Source organism: Astyanax mexicanus, chromosome 4, assembly GCF_023375975.1.
Source record: "Astyanax mexicanus isolate ESR-SI-001 chromosome 4, AstMex3_surface, whole genome shotgun sequence".
Lineage (NCBI taxonomy): Eukaryota > Metazoa > Chordata > Actinopteri > Characiformes > Acestrorhamphidae > Astyanax > Astyanax mexicanus.
The window spans coordinates 21,082,387-21,107,232 of NC_064411.1; the positions used below are offsets into that span (position 1 = coordinate 21,082,387).

General features: G+C 36.3%; 2 protein-coding genes across 7 annotated transcripts in view; both read right to left on the reverse strand.

The window, feature by feature from the left end:
* Positions 1–24,846, reverse strand: part of LOC125801328 (zinc finger protein 239-like) — a 157,917-nt gene that overhangs the window by 97,238 nt on the left and 35,833 nt on the right. The gene's annotated exons all lie outside the window — the stretch shown is intronic.
* The window catches only part of LOC111196344 (zinc finger protein 658B-like), a 298,411-nt gene continuing 274,146 nt past the window's right edge, over positions 582–24,846 (reverse strand). Inside the window, exons 2-3 of one of the 5 annotated variants that reach the window (XM_049477360.1) lie at positions 5,596–5,657; positions 582–4,169 (exon numbers count right to left, since the gene is read on the reverse strand). In XM_049477360.1, coding sequence (XP_049333317.1) covers positions 2,532–4,004 — 1,473 coding nt within the window. In that variant the 5' untranslated portion in view covers positions 4,005–4,169; positions 5,596–5,657 and the 3' untranslated portion in view covers positions 582–2,531. Of the gene's footprint in view, positions 4,170–5,595; positions 5,658–14,634; positions 17,384–19,035; positions 19,131–24,846 lie in introns of those variants that run through there. The other 4 variants (XM_049477361.1, XM_049477357.1, XM_049477359.1 and 1 more) reach the window with 4 other exon arrangements.

The window sequence follows — 24,846 nt, forward strand, 5'->3', positions numbered from 1 at the left end:
TGGGATGTACAGACCGTCCGACTGGAGTTACTATAAAAGCAGCAGCTGTGAGCTGCACGGAATGAGCCAAACGACACACAGCTGACAGTTAACAGATAACAAAGCTAGCATTAGCTACTTAGCCTGCTAAGTTAGTTAGCTAATGCTAGCCTTGTTAAGATAGCTAGCCAATGCTAGCTTACACTAGCTAAATGAAGCTAGCTACCCAGCAAGCCTTTTAACTTTTAACGGTTTATCAACAATCAGTCTTAATGAACTCTGGACTTTACATGCTAAATATTTAAATGTATATAAACAGGCTAGTTAATGGGATGGCAATACCTGCTGTTGACGGGCTGCAGGGTTTCTACATGGACCTCACACAGAGAGAGAATAAACACCTCCAAAAATTCTTGCTCTCAGACAAGCATCTGAAAAGTTCTGCTCAGGGTTCTGCAGGGAAGATCTCTGAGCAAATGGTCCACGTTAGCCTCCTGACAGCAAATACACTCGGTTACAGTCGGCACGGCAGTGCAGTGACCGCATCTGCACTTGGTAAAGTTAGTGTTATGAACACGAAATGATGACCAATGAGTCAGAGCTTAGAATTTAAAATGTATGAAAGTTCACTGGAAAAAGCATAGTTTCAGCATTATATATATATATAAATATATATTAGAAAAGAGTAAAAGTACATCAACGAGTGAACACATAGTGTAATAAAATCGTGATAGATCAACACATTCACAACCCAGAGAGAGAGAAAGAGAGGGAGCCCTCCAGACTTAATCCAAGCAGTTATACATTTATCCAGTCCAGTTAACAGCTTGTTGTCCAGTTCCAATGATGTGATCAGCTCCAGCCTGTCTGAGCAACAAGTTCTTATCATGATGTTGTTCAGCTCTGTGTCCTTCATGAACACAGCAGACAGTCCTTGTGTTCCAAACAATCCTTATGTGCCCTAAAGTCTGTGAGAAGATGAAACAGAGGAAAAGAGTGGATGGGAAGATCTTCTGGCCTGTGTGCGACTTTACGGCGTGTAGAACAGGCATGCGCTGGATATCTGAGGAGAGGTTCCCAGCACTTCACTCAGATAGCTTGTTGTCTCCTAGTTCATATGCACTGGTCCCAGAACAGCAGTGAAGCTTCTCTGCCACTCAGGGTCACGTTCTCCTCACAGCTCTCACTGTTGATGAAAACACTCTGACCTTCCTGATTCCTGAAAATGTACAAACAACCTCCAAAGCCCTGCGTCATTGTGACAGTTCAAAAGAGAGCAGTTTTTAAATAAATTATTAAGTGAACACAAAAATAATAACTGTATATATAAATGTATAAAACATTTAAAAATAAGAGTGTGCAGGTGTGGTTGTCTCCAATCACACCCTTCACCAAATAATAACATAAAACAGGCTCAGGATGGATAGGTTCCAGGTCACAGAAAGGTTATCAACCATATAGTGAGAAAACACGAGATTGCAGATCTTGCAATATAAAAGAATTTTATTGAAACACACACAAGTAAATATTAGGGGTATGAATCTCTCAGTGTTTCGATTTGATTCGATTCCGATTTTTGGGGTCAAGGTTCGATTCAGAAACGATTTTCGATTCTAGAATGATTTATCAATTCAAATGGCCTATAAATTTTGTTTAAATTATGTGAGAAGATAAAAAGATGAGACAATTTAAACAAATAGAACATTTATTTCAAACAATAAACTTAGGTTCCTTACTGTATAAAATATTTTTGCAATATAGTGACAGTGCCACAATAATGAATGATTAATTTCTAGCATGGTTGACTATTCCTGTATTCATTTCTAAAAGGTAGACATTGTTAAAACTAGAAAACACTCATAAACAGCCACAAGGTCAAGAGTGGAACGTTAGATAGGCTATAATTATGTAACAAGCAGAGAAGATACTAAATACACTGGATTTTAGCATGCACACCCCTCTGTTGCCTAACTGGGAGTTCACCTACTGTCGCGCAGAGCTTTTTAACAGTTAAAGAGCTCCGCAGGGACAGTTAAAAAGCTCAGCGCGACAGTAGCTTCACCCAAAAAATATTGGAAATTAATGGAAATAATTAAATCTGTATATACTAGAAAAGCGATTAAATGCATTCAAAACCCTTTAGGCATAAGCACTGAAGGTTTGATCCAAAATGCTTAGTTGCAGACTAAGAATCCTACTGTACTCCTAACAACATCTAAATTTTAAAGACTAAATTATGCTAATCTAACATCTGGTGCAAACACTGGCAGTGCCCTCACTCGAACTTAAACAACCTTCCCTTCTTCAGAACTGAACTCCTACCGTAACTACCCTAAAAACTGACCTAAAAACTCACGAAGAATGTCCTGGAATATTCAAACATACGAGAAAACATAACATTAAATTCAATAAACATCATCGCTGGATCAGATTCATTTTGCTGAACCTGTAAAATCCATTGTTAAATTCAGTTCATGTTTGTTTCTGGTGGAACGTATCCCAAGTGACAAAGTGAAACATTTGTGTAGGATAAGGTGTTCTGTCTGAAAGATTTACGATTTGCGCTTTTTATTGCCGTGGAACAAATTTGGGACAGTTTTCTCTCTTGTGTGAATGCGCTGGTGTTTTTTGAGATTACTCTGTTGATTAAAACTCTTCCCACAGACTGAGCAGTGATACGGTTTCTCTCCTGTGTGAATGCGCTGGTGTTTTTTGAGATTACTCTGTTTAGTAAAACTCTTCCCACAGTCTGAGCACTCATACGGTTTCTCTCCTGTGTGAATGCGCTGGTGTATTTTGAGAGTACTCTGTGTAGTAAAACTCTTCCCACAGTCTGAGCAGGAATACGGTTTTACTCCTGTGTGAATGCGCTGATGCAGTTTGAGAGTCTCCAGTCGATTAAAGCTCTTCCCACAGTCCGAGCAGTGATACGGTTTCTCTCCTGTGTGAATGCGCTGGTGTATTTTGAGTTTAATCTGTTTAGTAAAACTCTTCCCACAGTCTAAGCAGTGATACGGTTTCTCTCCTGTGTGAATGCGCTGATGTTGTTTGAGAGCACTCTGTTCAGTAAAACTCTTCCCACAGTCTGAGCAGTGATACGGTTTCTCTCCTGTGTGAATGCGCTGGTGTTTTTTAAGATGACTCTGTTGATTAAAACTCTTCCCACACTCTGAGCAGTGATACGGTTTCTCTCCTGTGTGAATGCGCTGGTGTTTTTTGAGAGCACTCAGTGTAGTAAAACTCTTTCCACAGTCTGAGCAACGATACGGTTTCTCTCCTGTGTGAATGCACTGGTGCAGTTTGAGAGTACTCTGTTGATTAAAACTCTTCCCACAGTCTGAGCAGTGATACGGTTTCTCTCCTGTGTGAATGCGCTGGTGTATTTTGAGAGCACTCTGGGTAGTAAAAATCTTCCCACAGTCTGAGCAGTAATATGGTTTTACTCCAGTGTGAATGCGCTGGTGTATTTTGAGAGCACTCTGGGTAGTAAAACTCTTCCCACAGTCTGAGCAACGATACGGTTTCTCTCCTGTGTGAATGCGCTGGTGTATTTTGAGAGCACTCTGGGTAGTAAAAATCTTCCCACAGTCTGAGCAGTAATATGGTTTTACTCCAGTGTGAATGCGCTGGTGTTTTTTGAGAGCACTCTGGGTAGTAAAAATCTTCCCACAGTCTGAGCAGTAATATGGTTTTACTCCAGTGTGAATGCGCTGGTGTATTTTGAGAGTACTCTGTTGATTAAAACTCTTTCCACAGTCTGAGCAGTGATACGGTTTCTCTCCTGTGTGCATGCGCTGGTGTTTTTTGAGAGTACTCTGTTGATTAAAACTCTTTCCACAGTCTGAGCAGTGATACGGTTTCTCTCCTGTGTGAATGCGCTGGTGTTGTTGGAGATGACTCTGCCGATTAAAACTCCCCCCACAGTCTGAGCAGTAATACGGTTTCTCTCCTGTGTGAATGCGCTGGTGTATTTTGAGATTACTCTGTTTAGTAAAACTCTTGACAGAGTGCTGATGTTTCTCCATGTCGGGACTTTGCTTTATTTGTCTGTTAAATGTAGCAAACAATTTCTGCGTGTTCTGGAGATTCTTCTGGATGGCTTGTGCTTCACCTCTTTCAGCAGTTTAACTTTGATCTTTTGATAAATATCCTGGTTGTTGGTGATGAATTTCAGGAGAATATTTTCATTTCTGGAAAAGACAAAAATGCCAGTGAATATTAAAATAAAAGCATTCAGTCATTTAACTGAACAGAACTGCCTAAATCAGTTAAACTATACAGATAAAACTACAGGGACATCTTCATATTTCCATAAAAAGGGGGCGCTGGTGGTCTTCCAGCCACCTGTTTAGTGCCTTTATAAGGACTTCCCACTGTTCAGACACTCTTAATTCTGTTCTGGTCTCACAAGAAACTGAGAACTTAAAGAAAGAAAGAAAGAAAGAAAGAAACGTGCCGAAAAAACAACATGCAGTGGTTTGAATCACGGTGCCGAAGCTTGATTCATTCTACATTGATCACGTGACCAATGATGTCTGAAGCCTTTTCCTTTACACTAAATTATAAAATATTTCATACATCTAAAAAATGACAGTAATTAGGGTTGGGCGATGTCTCCTTAATGGGCAGATGATGATGTTTACAGTGAAACAACGCTATGGTCGATGATAACGGGGGTGATGGGGGGGGGGGGGGGGTGATGGCGGGGGGGCTGACAGAGCATTGACTGGTGTGTCACGGGAGCGTGTAGGGTACTACAATCAAAAATGTTGGAGTACTGAATACTAAATACTGGGCAGTGTGTAGTATGCAGTACATACTAGTGCAGTATGCAGTATAGTTGTATGCCATTCCGAATACAGCCAGTGTTTAAAACTAATAAAAGCTTTTTTTTAAAACTTATAAATGCATAAAATAATGTAGATAATAAAATAAGTACTAAATTGTACTATTGTGAAATAGTACAGTATAAAACATGCTGTCAGCAGCTGAAATAAATATATTTTCTTTGTAATGTTACTTCTGTTCAACCTTAAGTCACGTTGTTAGGCATATCTGTATATGTAACAAAATATTTTAAATACAGGTAACATTAACAATTAGTTTACATCAGTCAACTGTGCTTACAACAGTAAGAAACACTGTAAAATTGTTAATGAATGCTTCAACTAGTTATTACATGACAAAAGTTTAGACATTATTCACCATTAAAATTCCTAAAAACTCACGACTTAGTTAACAGGATCTACTACATTTTTAAACATTGGTAACTTAGAAATATGTGATGTCTTGTTTAGAGTCACGCACGTTCTGCCTGACCTGAGCAGCGCATCAATTAATTCATGCGTTGAGCTTTAAACGCGCAGATAAGCTGTAACTGGTGGATCAGCACAAAAATCACAGTGTGATTTATTACATTAAAACACAGAACATTTTCCTCTGCTGAACCTGAGAGAGCCCGAGAACAGCGGGGGGAATTCTCGCCAACCCGAGTTCATGCATCGGGTCAGACAGGCTGGAGTTCAGGCTGCGGTTTAGGCTCATGTTGAGGCAGAAAATCTAAACTCTAGTAGTCGGTTCAGCAGAACAAAACGTTGAGAAAGAACCACAACATACCTGCACATACACAACAAAAATAATCCCAGCCGATTATTAAGCATCTGCAACTGGATATACATCTATAAAATATGAAACAGAAGTAAATACAGCACATGAACACACATTTTCAGGCTCAGTCACATGTAGTGTTTGGTGCTGAAACGGCTGTACCTCAGAGCTGATAACCCGACCGGGGCAGAAATAATTAATTATTAGATAAAATATGCTTCAATACCCGATAAAAATGCACAGAAGAGTGACTAGAATTGATATAAGAGCTCATTTTTCCAGCAACTTTTCTCAAAAATACTTATATTTGCTTAAAACAGCACTTTTTCACGGAGCTCCTCAGCTCTGTTTACCTCCTGTGCTGTATTCAAGCTCCTCTGGAGCTACGGGGGGCGCGGAGGGACAATTAATAAAAACACGCAGTTCTCTTGTTGATGCAGGGAATTGTAGTTCAAAATAGAATCACAGCAAAATAATGACCTTTTTACTGTTACAACACATCAAACAACCTCCAACAAGAGTGTAAATCATAACAAGAGTCTCTTTTGTTCACTAAAGGATAAAATAATTATAATAATATTCTAAGGATTCATATTATTTTATGTATTTTTTTTATTATTTTTGTAGTGTCTTTAACTCTGTTCCACAAATGTTAGTTTCTTCTATTTTGTTTCTTCTCAGTTTAATCCATTCTGTTAAATTGTGTATTTTTATCAAGTTGCTCAAAGTGTGATGATTCTTCTTATTGTCATCAAATTCATGTTTTATTGTATTTTATTATTAAAGTATCAGCAAAGGAGCATCTGGAGACTGTTTAATGGTTTAACTGGGATTTCTTAAAAACAGCAGGGCTAAATATATTTTAATTTGCTAACATTTGTGTTTACTATTACAGTGAAACAGCAAGTTTTCTGTTAAATCAGTAAGCCAAATAACGTTACTTAGTGAAATTACCTTTTAAACCTGAACTTCTCCTCGCTATGATCACTAAATCTTCAATTTTTACATTTAATATTGTACAAGCTGACTTTTATTTTGACGGTAGTCACATGACTTGCCAGCACCAACAGTTTGTATACCGTGGTGTCAAAATGAAGGATTTTAAATTTTACAGAGCTGTGAAGAGTTTTGATCACATTCACGCCATCCTGCAACAAATGAATGGGCATGGAAAGTGTGTGTGTGTGTTGGTGGAGGAGGGTGGGGGTGTGTGTTGAGAGGGATGGGGGGTTCGCTCTCATGCTCTCTCTGAGAATAAAATAAACTGATATTTTGATGAACGTGTTGTACCTCATTTTTAATGGTTAGTAGGATATTGATACAGGACCACATTTGGAGACATGGTATTTGGTTCCCATTTCTAAACATGAATCACGGAGTTTTGGCAAATTTATGAGCTTGCTGATAAAATGTACCATGCAGAATTTCAGTGAGGGATTAACTGGTTAGTTGTTAGACACACGCAAAACCAGGTCCAGACAGCTGTACTTTATAATAATGTGCTGTGTATTTTACATAAATTCTTTGTTAGCTTGAGAAGTACTACAACTGGTCAAAGACCACATGCCCAAAAGATGGGTATAACCCAAATAGGTTTGCTATAATGGTAAACTAATTAAATTTCTAAAATGTCTTATACACCTGTTAATACTAAATTGACACAGTGTAAAACGCACAGTTTATAAATCAACTGCTCCAGAACAAAGACAATTATTAATAATTATCTATTATTATGAATTACAAATTATTTTCTGGTTGATGTTTGTATTTTGTTTGTAATTTATCTCCCAGTCTATCTAGATTACAGAAATGTGAAATGTGAAGTAGTTTACAGACTTGGTATATGTAAAAATAAATAAAAACACCACAGGCTTATACATTTTAACAGATTTTTTTCGAATTATAATCAGTTTAAACACCTATCAGTCTATCTAGAATTCAGAAAACGGAAGTTAAGCTTGATCAGCGATCTCACATCGCCAAATCTTTTTGTTTTTGTTTTTAGCAACATACAAAACACAACAATATACAATAGTACAAACTCTTGTAGAGGATCACAGCTACAATTTAGAAGCTAGGGGGAGCATACACAAACATACAGACTAGAGGAGCAACGTAATAAAATGATAATCTTAGACAAAAGCTTACTAGAGATCTGGTGTGAGATGATACTAGCAGTTTTCCATTTTCTTAATTTACTTAATGAAGAATAATATGACTTAAATTCATTCATGAAACGGGGGAAAGAGGGCTTATTTCCCTTTCAGTTACTTCAGTGAATGTGGTATTTTGCTGGCATCAGAGAAAGCTGAACTTAAGTTTTTCATATAAAACAAAATGTCCTCCACCTCAAAATAAGGAATATTAAGTTTGATATTAATCCAATTTCTGATGTCCATCCAAAAAGTGTGTGAATATTGACATGAAAAAAACAAATGCTCCAGAGATTCATGTTCTGACTTACAAAAAGTACATAATTCAACATCAAATTTGAATATTTTTTCAAGAAACAGGGCTACAGGATAAATCATATTTATAATTTTGAAATGAGTCTCCTTCACTTTAGGAGATATGGGCCAGTTAACAAATTTGGAATAATCAAAAGTCATATTTATATTCTTATTATTAGGAAGTTTCTTGAAAGAAGCTCCATTATATTCATAGTAAATCTTCTGTTTCAAATTATCATTGATGGTCTTATTATTACACTTGGAGTCAACTAAATTACAGTCGTTCACTTTTAATGTGGGCATCGAAACAGTCACCTTTGAATATAAAATGACTTGTTTGATTAACAGAATCAATGCTAAAGGAATCGCTTTGCACACCTTCTTAACATCTTTAAAACTCCTAAGATTAAATTTTTCACTAAAAGATGAAAAAATACAAAAACAATACCTTTGTCATACCAATCTTTTATAAATATTGAGTTCCTACCCACTGTGACTGCCCTATTATTCCATAAAGTTGATCCATGATGAGAGAAGTTATGTTGACAAATGATTTTCCAGAACTGAAGTATTTGTTTACGGAAGTATGATAATTTAACTGGAATTTTGATGCATAATAAAGGTTTCTAGCCATTTAATCCTAAATGCGCCAATCATGGCTTCAGAGTCAAATGCATTAATACCACCTTTCTCGTATTTTTTAACTAATTGGGACCTTTTAATATGATGAGTCTTATTTTTCCACAAAAACTTAAAATCAATTTGCTTATATTTTGTGGTGATATGTACGTAGAATGACATGGATAGAGAACCTTTGAAATGCCATCTGCTTTAGTCAACAGGTTTCGTCCAAAAATAGTCAAATCCCTTGTGCGCCGAAAAGTGTTGACAGCTGTGGCTACCCGATCTGTGCCCCCTGCTCAGTTTACAGAGCGCATGCACGGCACAAATCGGGCAGTGACAACAGCTCCGTGGAATGAGCAACAGTTGCTGGAAAGTCATGTGACATTCCCGTCAAATTAAAGTCAGCTTCTAAAATATTAAATCTAAAAAGAAATAATTAGTTTTCAAAGTGATTTTACCGAGAAGGTTAGGTAAGAAGTGGAATTTTACTTTTTTTATTAACGTTGATTGGCTTACTGATTTAACTGAAAACTCCATATTGTACTGTATTAATACACAGAATAAAACATGTTAGCAAATTAAAGTATCTATGCCCATGCTGTTTAATAAAACACTGTTAAAACACTGTAATAATACTTAATAATAATAGTTAATAATAATAATTATTATTATCATTATTATTATTATTATACAATGCAATAAAAGATGTGAATGTGACCATAAGAATAAGAAGTCACATCACACTTTAAGCACTTTGACATTGTTTAAAAAAATACACAACTAAACAAAAAGAATGGAAAAAAAACTGAGAAGAAACGGAATAGAAGAAACTAACATTTGGGTTGAGAAATATTTGGCATTATGAAGTAAAAATGTAGTATATCCTGTTACTTATGATCTGAGCCAATAGTTTAAGGAATTTTAATAAAAAAAGAATGTTTAAATATTTGTCATTTAAAAAAAAGTTTAGGCATTTTACAATGTTTGTAACTGTTGTAAGCATGGTTAATTGATGTACATTTATTATAAATGTTACCAGTATTTTAAATATTTTGTTAAACATATACAGATATGTCTAACAACATGATTTAATGTTTAATTAAAGAAGCAATATGGAGAAAAATAGATTTTTTTAGCCACTGCCAGCATGTTTAATACTAGGCGAATAGTATAAATATGTAGATTTCAGAGGTTTGACTGTACTAAAACTAGTGTTGCTGGGTAATACAGTTTTGCGCTGGGACTTTATTAATGTATTCTGATTCAGGAGACATAACTCTTTCATAAAAGTAACATTATAAGAAAAAATATATTTCTTTCAGCCACTGAAAGCATGGCAAAATTTACTTTAGCACATAAGTGCCACATTTCTTTACCAATGCGAACCTAAATCACTGGGAATTGGAAGAACTAAGACTAACTTGGCTGAAGGTAAGTTTCTAACTTTAACTCGGAGCATACTAAACGTGGTCAGCTCCGTTTCTAGAACAGGTAATTGAATCAGGCAACACTAAGATTTACCGGAGATAGAACTAACATCGCAATAAAAGTCCCGCCCTTTTATACAAATATCATTTTTGTGTTATAATTATTATAATTATAAATACGGTTATTGTAGCTAACATTTTCACCATTTGACCAAAAAAATAAAATGAAATATAAACCATATTCCGACTAATGATCCATATATATTTATCCCCAATACTTCTGTTCTGTTCAAAGCATCTACCAAACCGTTTAATTTACCACTTAAATACAAATTCAGACGCATTAAACAGCTAAACAATGTCTTCTTTATTATATCTGAACTGTTGTGTTAATCCTCCAGCCTGATGCTTCATTTACACTATCTAGCACTGAGTCTTGTGAAGCAGTTTTGTGTTAAATCCACCCTGTTCACTCTGTAACACAAGCACCCGTCCACCTGACCCTCTATTTCTGCATACATATATTACTGTGAAAAATCTGATTCAACATGCCATTATATTAATAAGGCACTCTGTGTATTGAATACTGGAGTAAAATAAATGATATTGGGCAGATACAGTCTGCTTCTGATAGATACAATAAACGAACCAATGATAAATATTTTCAACAGGACAATTTTAAAATCGTATTGTAATTGTTAAGAAGAGCTAGCTGGTATTAAACCATGTAGAAGCCACTGTGGTGCATCTGATTAAAATGCTGGAGATGATGTACTCTGAAAACAGTATTTACTGCAGCAGAGGAGTTGTGGTATATACAGAATAGATGAATGCAATCCGACTGTGTGAGTGTGTGATTCTGAAACAACAGATATAAAAGGGATACTTGAACTACTTGAAACACATTACTGACTACAATTTACAACACTAACACCTAAACAAAGATACACACTTCTATGAAGTGTTATCTGGTAATAATAATAGGCAGATCAGAAACAGCTAGAAGCTATACAGAGCTATACAAAGAGCTGATCAGTTAGCATAGCATGTAACTCCTTGAAAGTACACCTACAACTTGGAAAGTAATAGTTATCTACACTTTATGAATAAACAGCAGTCTGAATGCACACAAGAATTAAATGTCCTCGGTAATCCCACAAAACTTTACTAAGCTGCACACCGTCCACTATCTCCACTGTTCCTCAACAGAAGTCCTCTCTATCTGTGGTATGCAAGCCCCCAACTGAGGCCCCTCAGTCTCAGCATCGCTCTGATTGGCTAAACAAGCGGAAGCATGAGGGTTGCAGGCACTGTGGGTGGGACTCAGTGGAGGAGCTATTTAGCTCCTGAAGTCTTTGGGCCAACTCTTGGCTCTTTGTAACAGTAATTGTAAAATATAAATAAATATAAATAATCTCAGGTGTGTTTGTGCTTCTAATAATGATATAAAACATTATGTTCTAAAGAACAGATTCTTCTATTAAATCTCTGCAGGCCCTATTTACCATAATAAGAACAGAAACATTCACCAAGACTCACTGATTTGTACACTGTAGAGAAAAGAATATATGAATTATAAGAAACAGTGAAGGTGTGAGTAATGTTTTAAAAAAACAACTAAATTTAAGTTTAAGAACTGTGTAAATAAACGTTAAATCTGTTAGTAAACGCTAACAATTAAATAAACTGAGGTAAAATTTGAGGATAATTTACTCTTACTGAGGCAAATTAGCTTAAAACAGATAGTAATTTGTAGAATTGTTAGAATGGTGGCAATTAGTTCCTCCAAACCGTTTAAAAACCTTTCTAGGTCACAGAAAACAGAAAATAAATGCTCTTTCTCCTCAGAAACTTTGGGTACATTCAGTAGCTAGCTTAGCCAACACTAGGAAGCTAGCTAATTCAGCTTTTTCCTAACTTACCAAAAATCAGCCTTTAATTATACTAATTAAATCTGAATTAGTTTAATCTCATAAATTTACCCATAAATTATTCGTGCTTTTCTCAGTTTATTAAACAGTATAAGAGAAAGAGAGCTAATTCACTGCTAACTCTGTTAGCTGCTAACAGGCTAATGTTGACAGGAATCTGACAGGAGAGAATCTACTGCTGAATCAAAGCCTCATAAAGAGCAGGGGCCTCATTTATAAAGAGTGCGTACGCATAAAAAGAGGGCAGAAATGTGCGTAAGCAACATCTCACGCAAGAATTGTGATTTATAAAGAAATACTTGGCGTGAAAACGAGCGTACATTTAAGCAAGGTTTAAGGCATGCGTATGCCTTCAAAAGTGTGCGGAGAGAGCGGGAATTAGTGGCATCATGTGGTAAAGTAGGGAATTGTTAGTAAATGCGCAAGCTTTTCTTCCTTCCGCATATTAGTTACCACATAAATCAAAATTAACAAAGGAAGATTAAGCATTACTTTACTTTATTTTTTACTTTATTACATATTTGTTTCTGCATGTATAGTTAAAATTATTTCTGTATATTATTCTGTATTATATGTATATGTAGTGTTAATTTTCCACTAACTTGTATATTTCACTTTGTAGTTTATATCAGTTTTATTTGTATTATCTGTTTTATCTCACAGTTGTAAAATCTAAAGGTGCTCTATATATATATATATATATACGTATATATATTAGCCGGGGCTACATGAGGAATATGCGAGAGTGGCGTATCCCATACTGAGATACCGAATGAATGCTTGAAAGAGAATACAAATTACATTTAAGAAAAAAAATATGCAAGAAATAAAAAATAAATAAATACCGGCCGTAAAACACTGTTAAACTGCTTTGTTTGTACATTTAGCTAGGCTAACTACCAATAATAATGGTCAGTAAAACAGCAAACACTGTTGTTTGGACATTTAGTTAGGCTAGCTACCAATAATAAAAGTCAGTAAATGTCTGGCTGCATTTTGGCTCCAGTGGAAACAATAAACGGTAACAGAGTGACCAACAAGACTGTACTGTGCTTAAAACATGTTCTGTCTCTGTTTGCACTTCAAGCATAGTCTTAATATGACTGGTTATGCATAGTTACATTACAAGAGATTTAGGAGAAAAAAAACACAAACCATAGTCTTAATACAGGGGTGTCAAACTCATTTTGGCCGAGGGCCACATTGGCATATTGGCTGTCCTCCGAGGGCCAGATGTAACTTATAAATGTAATAAAATGTAACCAAATGTAATATATGTAAATGAATGTAATTACTCCTTAATGTTAAATAACTCTCAATATATTATTTATTCAATCAAATATTACAGTTGCATGGAAAAAATGTTTGCTTGTTGCTCTATTAACATAAATCCTTTTAATTTGTCATGTCATGAAATCCAAAAACTCCATCAATCAAGAACCAAACTATTCAAGTGAATAGAAATGACATGACATCAAGTTATATTAACTTTGAAATCATTAACTGAAATAAGGCTTAATAAATATAAAATCAAATTGTGAGCTGTTAAGAACATAGCATTTCCTCAGATTTAGCAGTTCCTCATCCAACCACTAGTGGGAGCTGCAGCAGCAGCACCACAAGTCCGCAGTCTTTACTGAGTCAGAGCTACAGCCCAGCCACGGGCTACAGGGCTCAGCTCAGCCAGTCTGGAGCGTTTTTAAAATTTTTAAGTTCTTCTGTGTATGAAATAAAGATTTTTGTAACCGAATAATACAGCTCTCTACGGTTCATCTTTCAGCCCAATCACCTAACAGCAGCCGTTTAGAGCATGAGTCACTGCTGGGATTACATTATAAACAGGTCAGTTATCGCGCTGCTAACCTCAGGATGTTTATAACTACGGAGTTTAGTGGACACACCACAGCTGCAAGGTTAGACTGTTGAAGGCTACTGAAGACTATTAAAGGCTATTGGAGGTTATTGAAAGGGTTATTGAGGGCAGAAATTAGTAAAGGCTGGTTAGATAAGTGATTCACGTCCTCGTACTTTGCTGCGGTGAAACTGCGACTAGCGCTGTCCCAGTGATGTTTATTAACGTCATTAAAACAGATTTTGTCAGCTATTGTCTTATAAATATTTACACAGAACTTATATCTCTCCTAACAAGCGTTTATTTTGGTCAGTAACACTCTTCGTAACACAAAAGGCATACCGGTCTTTCGCCTTGAAGCACAGCCGTCCGTCTGCATCAACTTCTCTTTTTCTGGACATTATGGGATAAACATTTATATGTCTCAATTCCACCCGCGAAGTTACACCTTCCCTCCGGCAGGGTTTCCACATCAATGACTACACTGCCGTGTAGTGGCAGTAAGCTGTAACTTTGCGGGTAATACAATCGACAAGCATTGTGGGAAATGTATTTTTTGGTCAAAGAACGCTTCTGACTTATTTATTATAGACACTAAGATCTTACAAGCTCTCGCGGGCCACATAAAAAGACGTGGCGGGCCACATTTGGCCCGCGGGCCTTGTGTTTGACACATGTGTCTTAATATAACTGGATATTACAATCTCAGGCCTATAGGTTTCATGTCAAACATGTGTTGAGAAAACACAATGAGACTGGAGATCTGCAATATAAAAGCCGTTTATTAAAACACACATGGGTAAATATAGAGGTGAAGTAATACGAAGATAATAGTTTGTACTGGATAAAAACAATTAAGAAACTACATTATTTGGATATTCTTAGTAACTTTGGAGATTAAAAAAAACATAAGCAACATTTAATATTCAATAAGGAAAAGATAAGAGAGTATAAAACTTGAGTAATACAACACAACCAAATATCTCTCTATATCCCTCTATAGCAGGGGTCGGCAATTAAGTTTGGCCGCGGGCCAGATTTATTCCAAGCCATTACATGACGGGCCACAAGCACTTGGCGCGGTGGCGGGAGGGCGCTCTTAAAATGACAAGCAGACATTCAAGTGGGCTGATGTGGGTGAAATCTGTGGACTGACCATTGGGGGCGCTATTAATGATATACCTGTTTGTTAAATAAAAAAAAACAAACGAATAAAAAAAAATTAACAGAATAAAGAAGCTAGCAGTTATCTAACAGCCCGTGGCTCTATCAAAAATCTTTAATAAATTTTTCTGTTTTGGAAAATTAAGTTTCTAAATAAAGAGCATTTTTGAGACGGACAGTCCGATTTTTTTTTCATTATAGTTCAACCTCACGGGCCAGATGTTTCTTGCTTGCGGGCCGCATCTGGCCCGCGGGCCGCCTATTGCCGACCTATGCTCTATAGTAACAGATTTTTAATTGGACTGAACCATAGACAAACAAGAACACCAGCAGAGGGAGTGAATGAGCCTGTAACCTTACTGCGCAACAGTAACTAACCTAAAAACTGAGCTCTGTCTCACAAAGAATGTCCTGGAATATTCAAACTTAAAAGACATAAAAACATAACATGGAATTCTATACACATCATCCCTGGATAAGAATAGTTTTGCTGAACCTGTAAAATCCATTGTTAAATACAGTTCATATTTGTTTCTGGTGGAATTTATGATTTGCGCTGTTAATTGCCATGGGACAAATTTGGGACATTTTTCTCTCCTGTGTGAATGCGCTGGTGTTTTTTGAGATCACTCTGTGTAGTAAAACTCTTCTCACAGTCTGAGCAGTAATACGGTTTCTCTCCTGTGTGAATGCGCTGGTGTTTTTTGAGATCACTCTGTGTAGTAAAACTCTTCCCACAGTCTGAGCAGTGATACGGTTTTTCTCCTGTGTGAATGCGCTGGTGTTTTTTGAGATCACTCTGTGTAGTAAAACTCTTCTCACAGTCTGAGCAGTAATACGGTTTCTCTCCTGTGTGAATTCGCTGGTGTTTTTTGAGATCACTCTGTGTAGTAAAACTCTTCCCACAGTCTGAGCAGTGATACGGTTTCTCTCCTGTGTGAATGCGCTGATGCCGTTTGACAGTCTCCAGTCGATTAAAGCTCTTCCCACAGTCTGAGCAGTAATAAGGTTTCTCTCCTGTGTGAATGCGCAGATGTATTTTAAGTTTACTCTGTGTAATAAAACTCTTCCTACAGTCTGAGCAGTGATATGGTTTCTCTCCTGTGTGAATGCGCTGATGCAGTTTGAGATTACTCTGTTTAGTAAAACTCTTCCCACAGTCCGAGCAGTGATGCGGTTTCTCTCCTGTGTGAATGCGCTGGTGTATTTTGAGAGCACTCTGTTCAGTAAAACTGTTCCCACAGTCTGAGCAGTAATACGGTTTCTCTCCTGTGTGAATGCGCTGATGCATTTTGAGATTACTCTGTTGAGTAAAACTGTTCCCACAGTCTGAGCAGTAATACGGTTTCTCTCCTGTGTGAATGCGCTGGTGTATTTTGAGATTACTCTGTTTAGTAAAACTCTTCCCACAGTCTGAGCAGTGATACGGTTTCTCTCCTGTGTGATTGCGTTGGTGTTTTTTGAGATTACTCTGTATAGTAAAACTCTTCCCACAGTCTGAGCAGTGATACGGTTTCTCTCCTGTGTGAATGCGCTGGTGTATTTTGAGATTACTCTGTATAGTAAAACTCTTCCCACAGTCTGAGCAGTGATGCGGTTTCTCTCCTGTGTGAATGCGCTGATGCCGTTTGACAGTCTCCAGTCGATTAAAGCTCTTCCCACAGTCTGAGCAGTAATAAGGTTTCTCTCCTGTGTGAATGCGCTGATGTATTTTAAGTTTACTCTGTGTAATAAAACTCTTCCTACAGTCTGAGCAGTGATATGGTTTCTCTCCTGTGTGAATGCGCTGATGTTGTTTGAGATCACTCTGGGTAGTAAAAATCTTCCCACAGTCTGAGCAGTGATATGGTTTTACTCCTGTGTGAATGCGCTGGTGTATTTTAAGATTACTCTGTTGATTAAAACTCCTCCCACAGTCTGAGCAGTGAAACGGTTTCACTCCTGTGTGAATGCGCTGGTGACTTTTGAGATGACTCTGTTGATTAAAACTCTTTCCACAGTCTGAGCAGTGAAATGGTTTCACTCCTGTGTGAATGCGCTGGTGTTGTTGGAGATGACTCTGTCGATTAAAACTCTTTCCACAGTCTGTGCAGTGATACGGTTTTTCTCCTGTGTGAATGCGCTGGTGTTTTTTGAGATCACTCTGTTTAGTAAAACTCTTGACAGAGTGCTGATGTTTCTCCATGTCGGGACTTGGCTTCATTTGTCTTTTAAATGTAGCAAACAATTTTTGCGTGTTCTGGAGATTCTTCTGGATGGCTTTTGCTTCACCTCTTTCAGCAGTTTAACTTTGCTCTTAGTTAAATATCCTGGTTGTTGGTGATGAATTTCAGGAAAATATTTTAATTTCTGGAAAACACAAAGAAAAATGCCATTGAATATTAAAATAAAAGCAGGTCAATTAACTAAAGAGATTCTAAGTCATTCTAAGTGAGTGATGTTTACCCTTTAATATGAAGCTTTGAGGTTCGAATCACATTGCCGATGCTTGATTCGTTCTACATTGATCACGACAGATGATGTCCAAAGCTTTTTCCTTTAAACCAATTTATAAAAGTTTCCACACATTAACCAAATACATTAATCCAAATCAATGCTTCACAAACCTGATTTTTTTTTTTTTACAACTCCTGATAACAGTTCATTATTTTCCACCACACTGGCTTCAGGCTAACAGTGATACGCGCTCCTGAGTTCAAGATGTGTTTTTTGGAAATGTTGATCCGATAACCCGACCGGGGCAGAAATAATTAATTATTAGGCAAAATATGCTTCAATACCCGCTAAAAATGCACAGAAGAGTGACTAGAACTGATATAAGACCTCATTTTGCCAGTAACTTTTCTCAAAAATCCTTATATTTGCTTAAAACAGCACTTTTTCACTGAGCTGCATTCAAGTTCCTCTGGAGCTACGGGGGGTGCGGAGGGATAATTAATAAAAAAAACATGCAGTTGTCTTGTTGGTGCAGGGAATTGTAGTTCAAAATAAAATCACAGCAAAATAATGACCTTTTTACTGTTACAACACATCAACCAACCTCCAACAGGAGTGTAAAACATAAGAGTCTCTTTTGTTTACTAAAGGTTAACACAATTATAACAATTTGTAAGAATTCATATTATTTTATGTAGTTCTTTTTCAATTATTTTTGTAGTCTTTTTAACCTCTTACATAAATGTTTGTGTATTTTTGTCAAGTTGCTCAAAGTGTGATTCTTCTTCTTATTATTATTATTATCAAATTCATGTTTTTGTTATTATTATCATCATTATTAAAGTATCAGCAAAAAAGCAGCTGGAGACTGTATTCCACAGTAATGGTTTAACTTGGATTTCTTAAAAACAGCGGGGCTAAAGATGTTGTAGTTTGCTAATATTTGTGTTTGTTATTACAGTGAAATAGCAAGTTTTCTGTTAAATCAGTAAGCTAATAAATGTTACTTGTGAAATTCATCTTCTTGCCTGAACGTTTCCTCACTATAATCACTAAATCTTTCATTCTTACATTTAATATTTTACAAGTGGACTTTTATTTTGACGGGAGAGTCACATGACTTACCAGCAACTGTTGTGGTGGAACCGGATTAAGTAAAGGAAAATTAACTAAACTAAACTAAACTAAATTAGTGTAACTAAGAAATGTGTAGAGACTGATCACACAAACTTAAAAAGGAATTTCCACAGAACTGATTTATCTCAGGTGTGTGTTAGTGATGTGGGGGAGGGGGGGCAGGAGTGTGAGGTTCCGTTATCCTGTGTATGATCTGTAAAGCCCCCCCCATCCCCAGCTCCGCGACCCCCTACTGCAGACTGCTGAGCAGAGCTAGGAGAAGATCCAGTGCTGGTGGTGTAAATGCTGCACATGCTGAAGGTGGTGTTGGTGTAGGAGTGAATGTAGAACAGCGTGATGGGGAGAGAGAGAGAGAGAGAGAGAGAGAGAGAGAGAGAGAGAGAGAGAGAGAGAGAGAGAGAAAGAGAGAGAGAGAAATTTCTCCGTACCTTCTGTAGTTCAGCTGATCCTGCTCTTCCTCCTCTCCAGCTACAGACCCCGGAAGCTCAGCGTCATCCGGGTTATGTAGAGCCCCGCCCCCTCTTCCGCTATATCACATTATATCCCATCACCGCTAGAGGGAGCCCGCGAGGGAGTCCTCAATGTATGGAGCTGAATGGAGCTAAACAGCTAAAACTCTCATTTAAAACACTGTATATCTACTTCTCTGGAGTTTTACTTTAATTTTACAAAGTAGAACAAAGTATTTCACTAAAATAGAAAAGAAAACGTACCACTATATTTCCATTTTCTAAAACTAATGTTTTGTATTCAGTAGATTTACTAGCATTACTGCTACTGATGCTGGAGTTACACACAGAGCTCATTTAAATGGATTAAAACTGCAGTTTAAAAGCAGTTTTAATAATTATCTCTGCGGTGATGCAACTTGTCTCATTTCTTTTATTGTTGAGATTGTGTAAATATGAATGAGAGTTTGTTTAAATGTTTTCTTCTTGTTGGTACTTACATAGATGAAAATAGTAATCTACTAAAATAAATAGGAAAACATTTAAATATAACTGGAACATACTTGGGTTGTGGGGGCTGCTGCTAAATGGTTGTTAGAATTGGGTTAACTGAACTTACATTAAACTCTAAAATTAAAGCAGCAATTGCAGTTCTGGACAGTATGCAGATCTCATTAGTCTTGATAATGAAAAGGTAGGACATTTTTCATGTTCTTTCTGTTTATAACTCACTCTGAGGAATTCTGAGCACTTCAGAGCACTGACTGGTGTGTCACGGGAGAGTGTAGGGTACTACAATCAAAAGGGTTGCATTACTGAATACTACATACTGGGCGGTGTGTAGTATGCAGTACATACTAGTGCAGTATGCAGTATAGTAGTATGCCATTTCGAATACAGCCTAGGACTGAGATAAAGTGGGCTATGGCTAGCTGCTCACTTTCTCTTATTATGGCTAGACACTGAAAGCAGGTTTTACCTCTTTGAAAACTTGAATGATCTTAATTTGTACATCCGAGTATCAATTAAAGACATTGAAGGTATTTTTTCTGAAAGAGAACCGCGTTTAGGTGTTGGCTAGCGTTCATGTTTGGTAATTATAACTAGAGAGCTAGCTAGCAGCCACAAAGTGAGCCTCTGAGATTATCAACGAATAAACGTATAATAATAAAAAACGTATCACCATAAATACATGATATACAAATAAACATATTCCATATTATCATACATCACATAAAACATTACTTATTCCCATACAATATGAAAAGTGACTTTATAATATCGTAATTTATCACCACCATATCCACCACATCTTACCTCAGAAAGAGCTGAATAACTTTCCAGTTGCACAAGCTTCACTTTTTTCTGTTCAATGAATCAGTAGGAGTTGAATCACAAGAATAACTAAACCTAACTGTTTTTAAAACTTCACATTTTACAATTTTATATCATAATAAATGTATGGTCAACATTTTCTAAATAAGACTAACCGAGTCTCCTAAATCTGAGTGACTTATAACTTTTGTACATTGTACATTGAGGTTGTTCTGAAGTGATGAATCAACCGAAGCTTCCTGAAGTTAACAGCAGATTGATTCATTTCCAGCAATAACTTTTTTTTTAATATACAAAAAAAGAACAGAATGAAACAATACTTATAATGCACACAAATGTGTTTTTATGTTAATGATTTAATTATATAAGTATTTCATTGTTGTACATAGATATGAACATCTGTGTGTGTAGTATGATGTGAGGTAGTGCAATTGGCTTAATAAATAAACACTTTTCCAAGGCAAAAACACAAGTGAACAACAGAATGAAAAATATGGAACAAAAAAAGTTCAGATAGCAGAATGGTTGTTAAGGTTGAACTGAAATGGACTTAGGGTGTAGTGAATCATGATAACAAATACAAACATTTGTTGAATAGCCCACCTCCATTCTCCCCAGCATTCTGAAATACAGCGCTGTTAGCTAATGCTCCCAATAGACCACAATGCTAGTGATAGGGGCATAGCTTAACCCATACAAAAAAAACACTATTTTTACACCATTAACAACAAACTCAAAGTAGCTCCACACTTCACTGGTAGAATTCCAAGGATGATGATATTTAAAGCAAGGCAGTGAGAACTTTAAAAGTACACAGATAGTTTATTAAAACACTGTTTATACACACAGTTCCTACAGATTAGTTTATTAAAACACTCTTATACACACAGTTCCTACAGATAGTTTATTAAAAACACTGTTTATACACACAGTTCCTACAGATTAGTTTATTAAAACACTCTTATACACACAGTTCCTACAGATAGTTTATTAAAAACACTGTTTATACACACAGTTCCTACAGATAGTTTATTAAAAACACTGTTTATACACACAGTTCCTACAGATAGTTTATTAAAAACACTGTTTATACACACAGTTCCTACAGATAGTTTATTAAAAACACTGTTTATACACACAGTTCCTACAGATTAGTTTATTAAAAACACTGTTTATACACACAGTACCTTCAGATAGTTTATTAAAAACACTGTTTATACACACAGTTCCTACAGATAGTTTATTAAAAACACTGTTTATACACACAGTTCCTACAGATTAGTTTATTAAAAACACTGTTTATACACACAGTTCCTACAGATTAGTTTATTAAAAACACTGTTTATACACACAGTTCCTACAGATAGTTTATTAAAAACACTGTTTATACACACAGTACCTTCAGATAGTTTATTAAAAACACTGTTTATACACACAGTTCCTACTGATAGTTTATTAAAAACACTGTTTATACACACAGTTCCTACAGATTAGTTTATTAAAAACACTGTTTATACACACAGTTCCTACAGATTAGTTTATTAAAAACACTGTTTATACACACAGTGCCTACAGATAGTTTATTAAAAACACTGTTTATACACAGTTCCTACAGATAGTTTAATAAAAACACTGTTTATACACACAGTTCCTACAGATTAGTTTATTAAAAACACTGTTTATACACACAGTTCCTACAGATAGTTTATTAAAAACACTGTTTATACACACAGTGCCTACAGATAGTTTATTAAAAACACTGTTTATACACAGTTCCTACAGATAGTTTAATAAAAACACTGTTTATACACACAGTACCTTCAGATAGTTTATTAAAAACACTGTTTATACACACAGTTCCTACAGATTAGTTTATTAAAAACACTGTTTATACACACAGTTCCTACAGATTAGTTTATTAAAAACACTGTTTATACACACAGTGCCTACAGATAGTTTATTAAAAACACTGTTTATACACAGTTCCTACAGATAGTTTATTAAAAACACTGTTTATGCACACAGTGCCTACAGATTAGTTTATTAAAGCACTCTTATACACACAGTTCCTTATCATAGTTAAACCAGGAAAGGTCTGATGACAAGCACGAATGAATAGGTAGGAAAGTGGAATAGATTGGAAAATTAATGTTGGGGAAATGCATGACTTTCCAGTTGTTGCTGAAAATATCTCTATAATATTTATGCATTTTTAAGCATTTCTTGTCAGTTGACTTATTGTGGCTTGACTAGCTGAAGGTATTGTGTATATAAACTATCTGTGTATATAAACTATCGCACTGTATTTCGGAATGTTGGGGGAGATCGGAGGTGGGCTATTCAACAAAAGTTTATACTCGTTATTGACTACAAATCAAGTCCATGTATATAACTTCTCCCTTAAACTAAAAAGGAGAAAACAGGGGACGAAAAAACAGATTTTGGGTCAGATTAGAACTGGATTTGTATGTGAAAAGACATTTTTAAGGCCTTATGCCTCTGTAAAGGCTGGGCTGTCAATAGAACAAATAACGCCTCCCTCATAGGAAATGTTTACGATGATTGGAAGGCGCTTAATTAGCTGATCAGTACATTGTGTGGAACGATGAGCTTCTCCATATCTTCTGTCAAAAGGAGAGTGGTGTTGCTTCCCACAGAGACTCCAACCACCGCAATCCCTCTTCTGTTTTTTTCTCTGGTTTCTGCAAGTAAAAATATTTTTTCCAGTTTTCACCATTAGACAGTTGAATACCGAAAAATTACAGTATTTCTCATTTGTCAATATTTCCTGGGACAGCACGGAAGAAATGACACTTTAATGTAATCTAAAGTAATCAGTGTACATCTTGTATAACAATGTGAGTTTGCTTTGCCCTTGAAACAACTCAATACACAACCATAACAACATTAACACCACCTCCTTTAAACAGCTGCAGTAATAATTTACCTCACAATATTCAGATGTGTAATTTCTGTAAGCTGCAAGAGGGCAAGTTCTGCCAGCGCTGCCTCTCTCCACAGCGCCACCTCGTGGTGCTTTCCCTCTTCGTCTAAGATCAGTTCACCAACAGGAACAGGCCCATCTCTAGTGGCTTGCATCCGGGTTGAAATTAGCTATGAAAAACATAGTGTTAAATAATGCTGGAAAAATACACTATACACATACGGGGACTAATTTTGTGGTACCACTTTAAAATAAGACTACCTTTATAAAGGGTTTATAAATGGTTTACAATTAGTTTATTAATGGTTACTAATTAGGATGTAAATGTCTTAAAAATCATTAATAGTCAGTTATAACACATACATAGAAAGGGCAACAATGACCTGTTATGAAATAATGAACCCACAGCCATCTATATTGTTGCCCTTTCTATATATGTGTTATAACTGATTATTAATGATTTTAAAGCATTTACAACCTAATTAGTAAGCATTAATAAACTAATTGTAAACCATGTATAAACTCTTTATAAAGTCTTATTTTAAAGTGGTACCAATTTTGTTTTGTGGAAGAATGTATTTAATTTACCCTTAACCATTTTATACACAGTCAAGTCAGAATATTATGACCAGCTCCATACACCATACACCTATGACCATACACTCACTGAGCATCTTTTTAGCTCTGCTGATCATAAAGGACACTCTGTAGTCCTGTATCTGTTTATCTGTATACTTTATTATTAAGTTTGCTTGGAAAAGTCAACTGACTGTTCTTCGTAATCTTCTTCTTATTATTATCTTATTCTGCGCTCAAAATTTAATCACTATCTCCTCCTACAGCTTGTGACGTAGAAATACTAAATTTAGCAGTATCGTAGGACCTATACCCGATTAGGTTGCTTGTGCTTTTTAAGCGATATATCGTACGTTTTTCGTAAAAACTTCGTAAACGTGCACTTTTTTTCCCCATAGGAAATGAATAGGGGACAACTTTGAACATCCACATAGGTCACAATTTTTGAGATATGAAGACAAAAATCGGACGTTCTTTACGGAAATTTCGACGATTTGACGTTTTCTTACAATTGTCGTACGAAGTTTCCCCATAGGAATGAATGGGGGGGCCTTTCTCTCCCCTGCTCTTCCAGTACTGTGTGTGTTTGGAGGAGCTGCTGTATGGAGCAGATACTGATCAAAAGTTTGGACACCCCGGCACCCCAGCCAGGGCTTAGCAACCAGTTAGCAACACCTTAGCAACCACCTGGAAAACATTAGCAACTGCATGGCAACCACTTTAGAAATTATAGCAACTGCCTAGCAATCAAATAGCAACAGTTTAGCAACCACCTGAAAAACGTTAGCAACTGCCTAGCAACCACTGAGCAATCATATGGAGTTTGTTAGCAACTGCCTAGCAACCACAATAGAAATGATAGCAACTGCCTATCAACCGATAGCAACAGCTTAGCAACCACCTGGAAAACGTTAGCAACTACCAAGCAACCACTT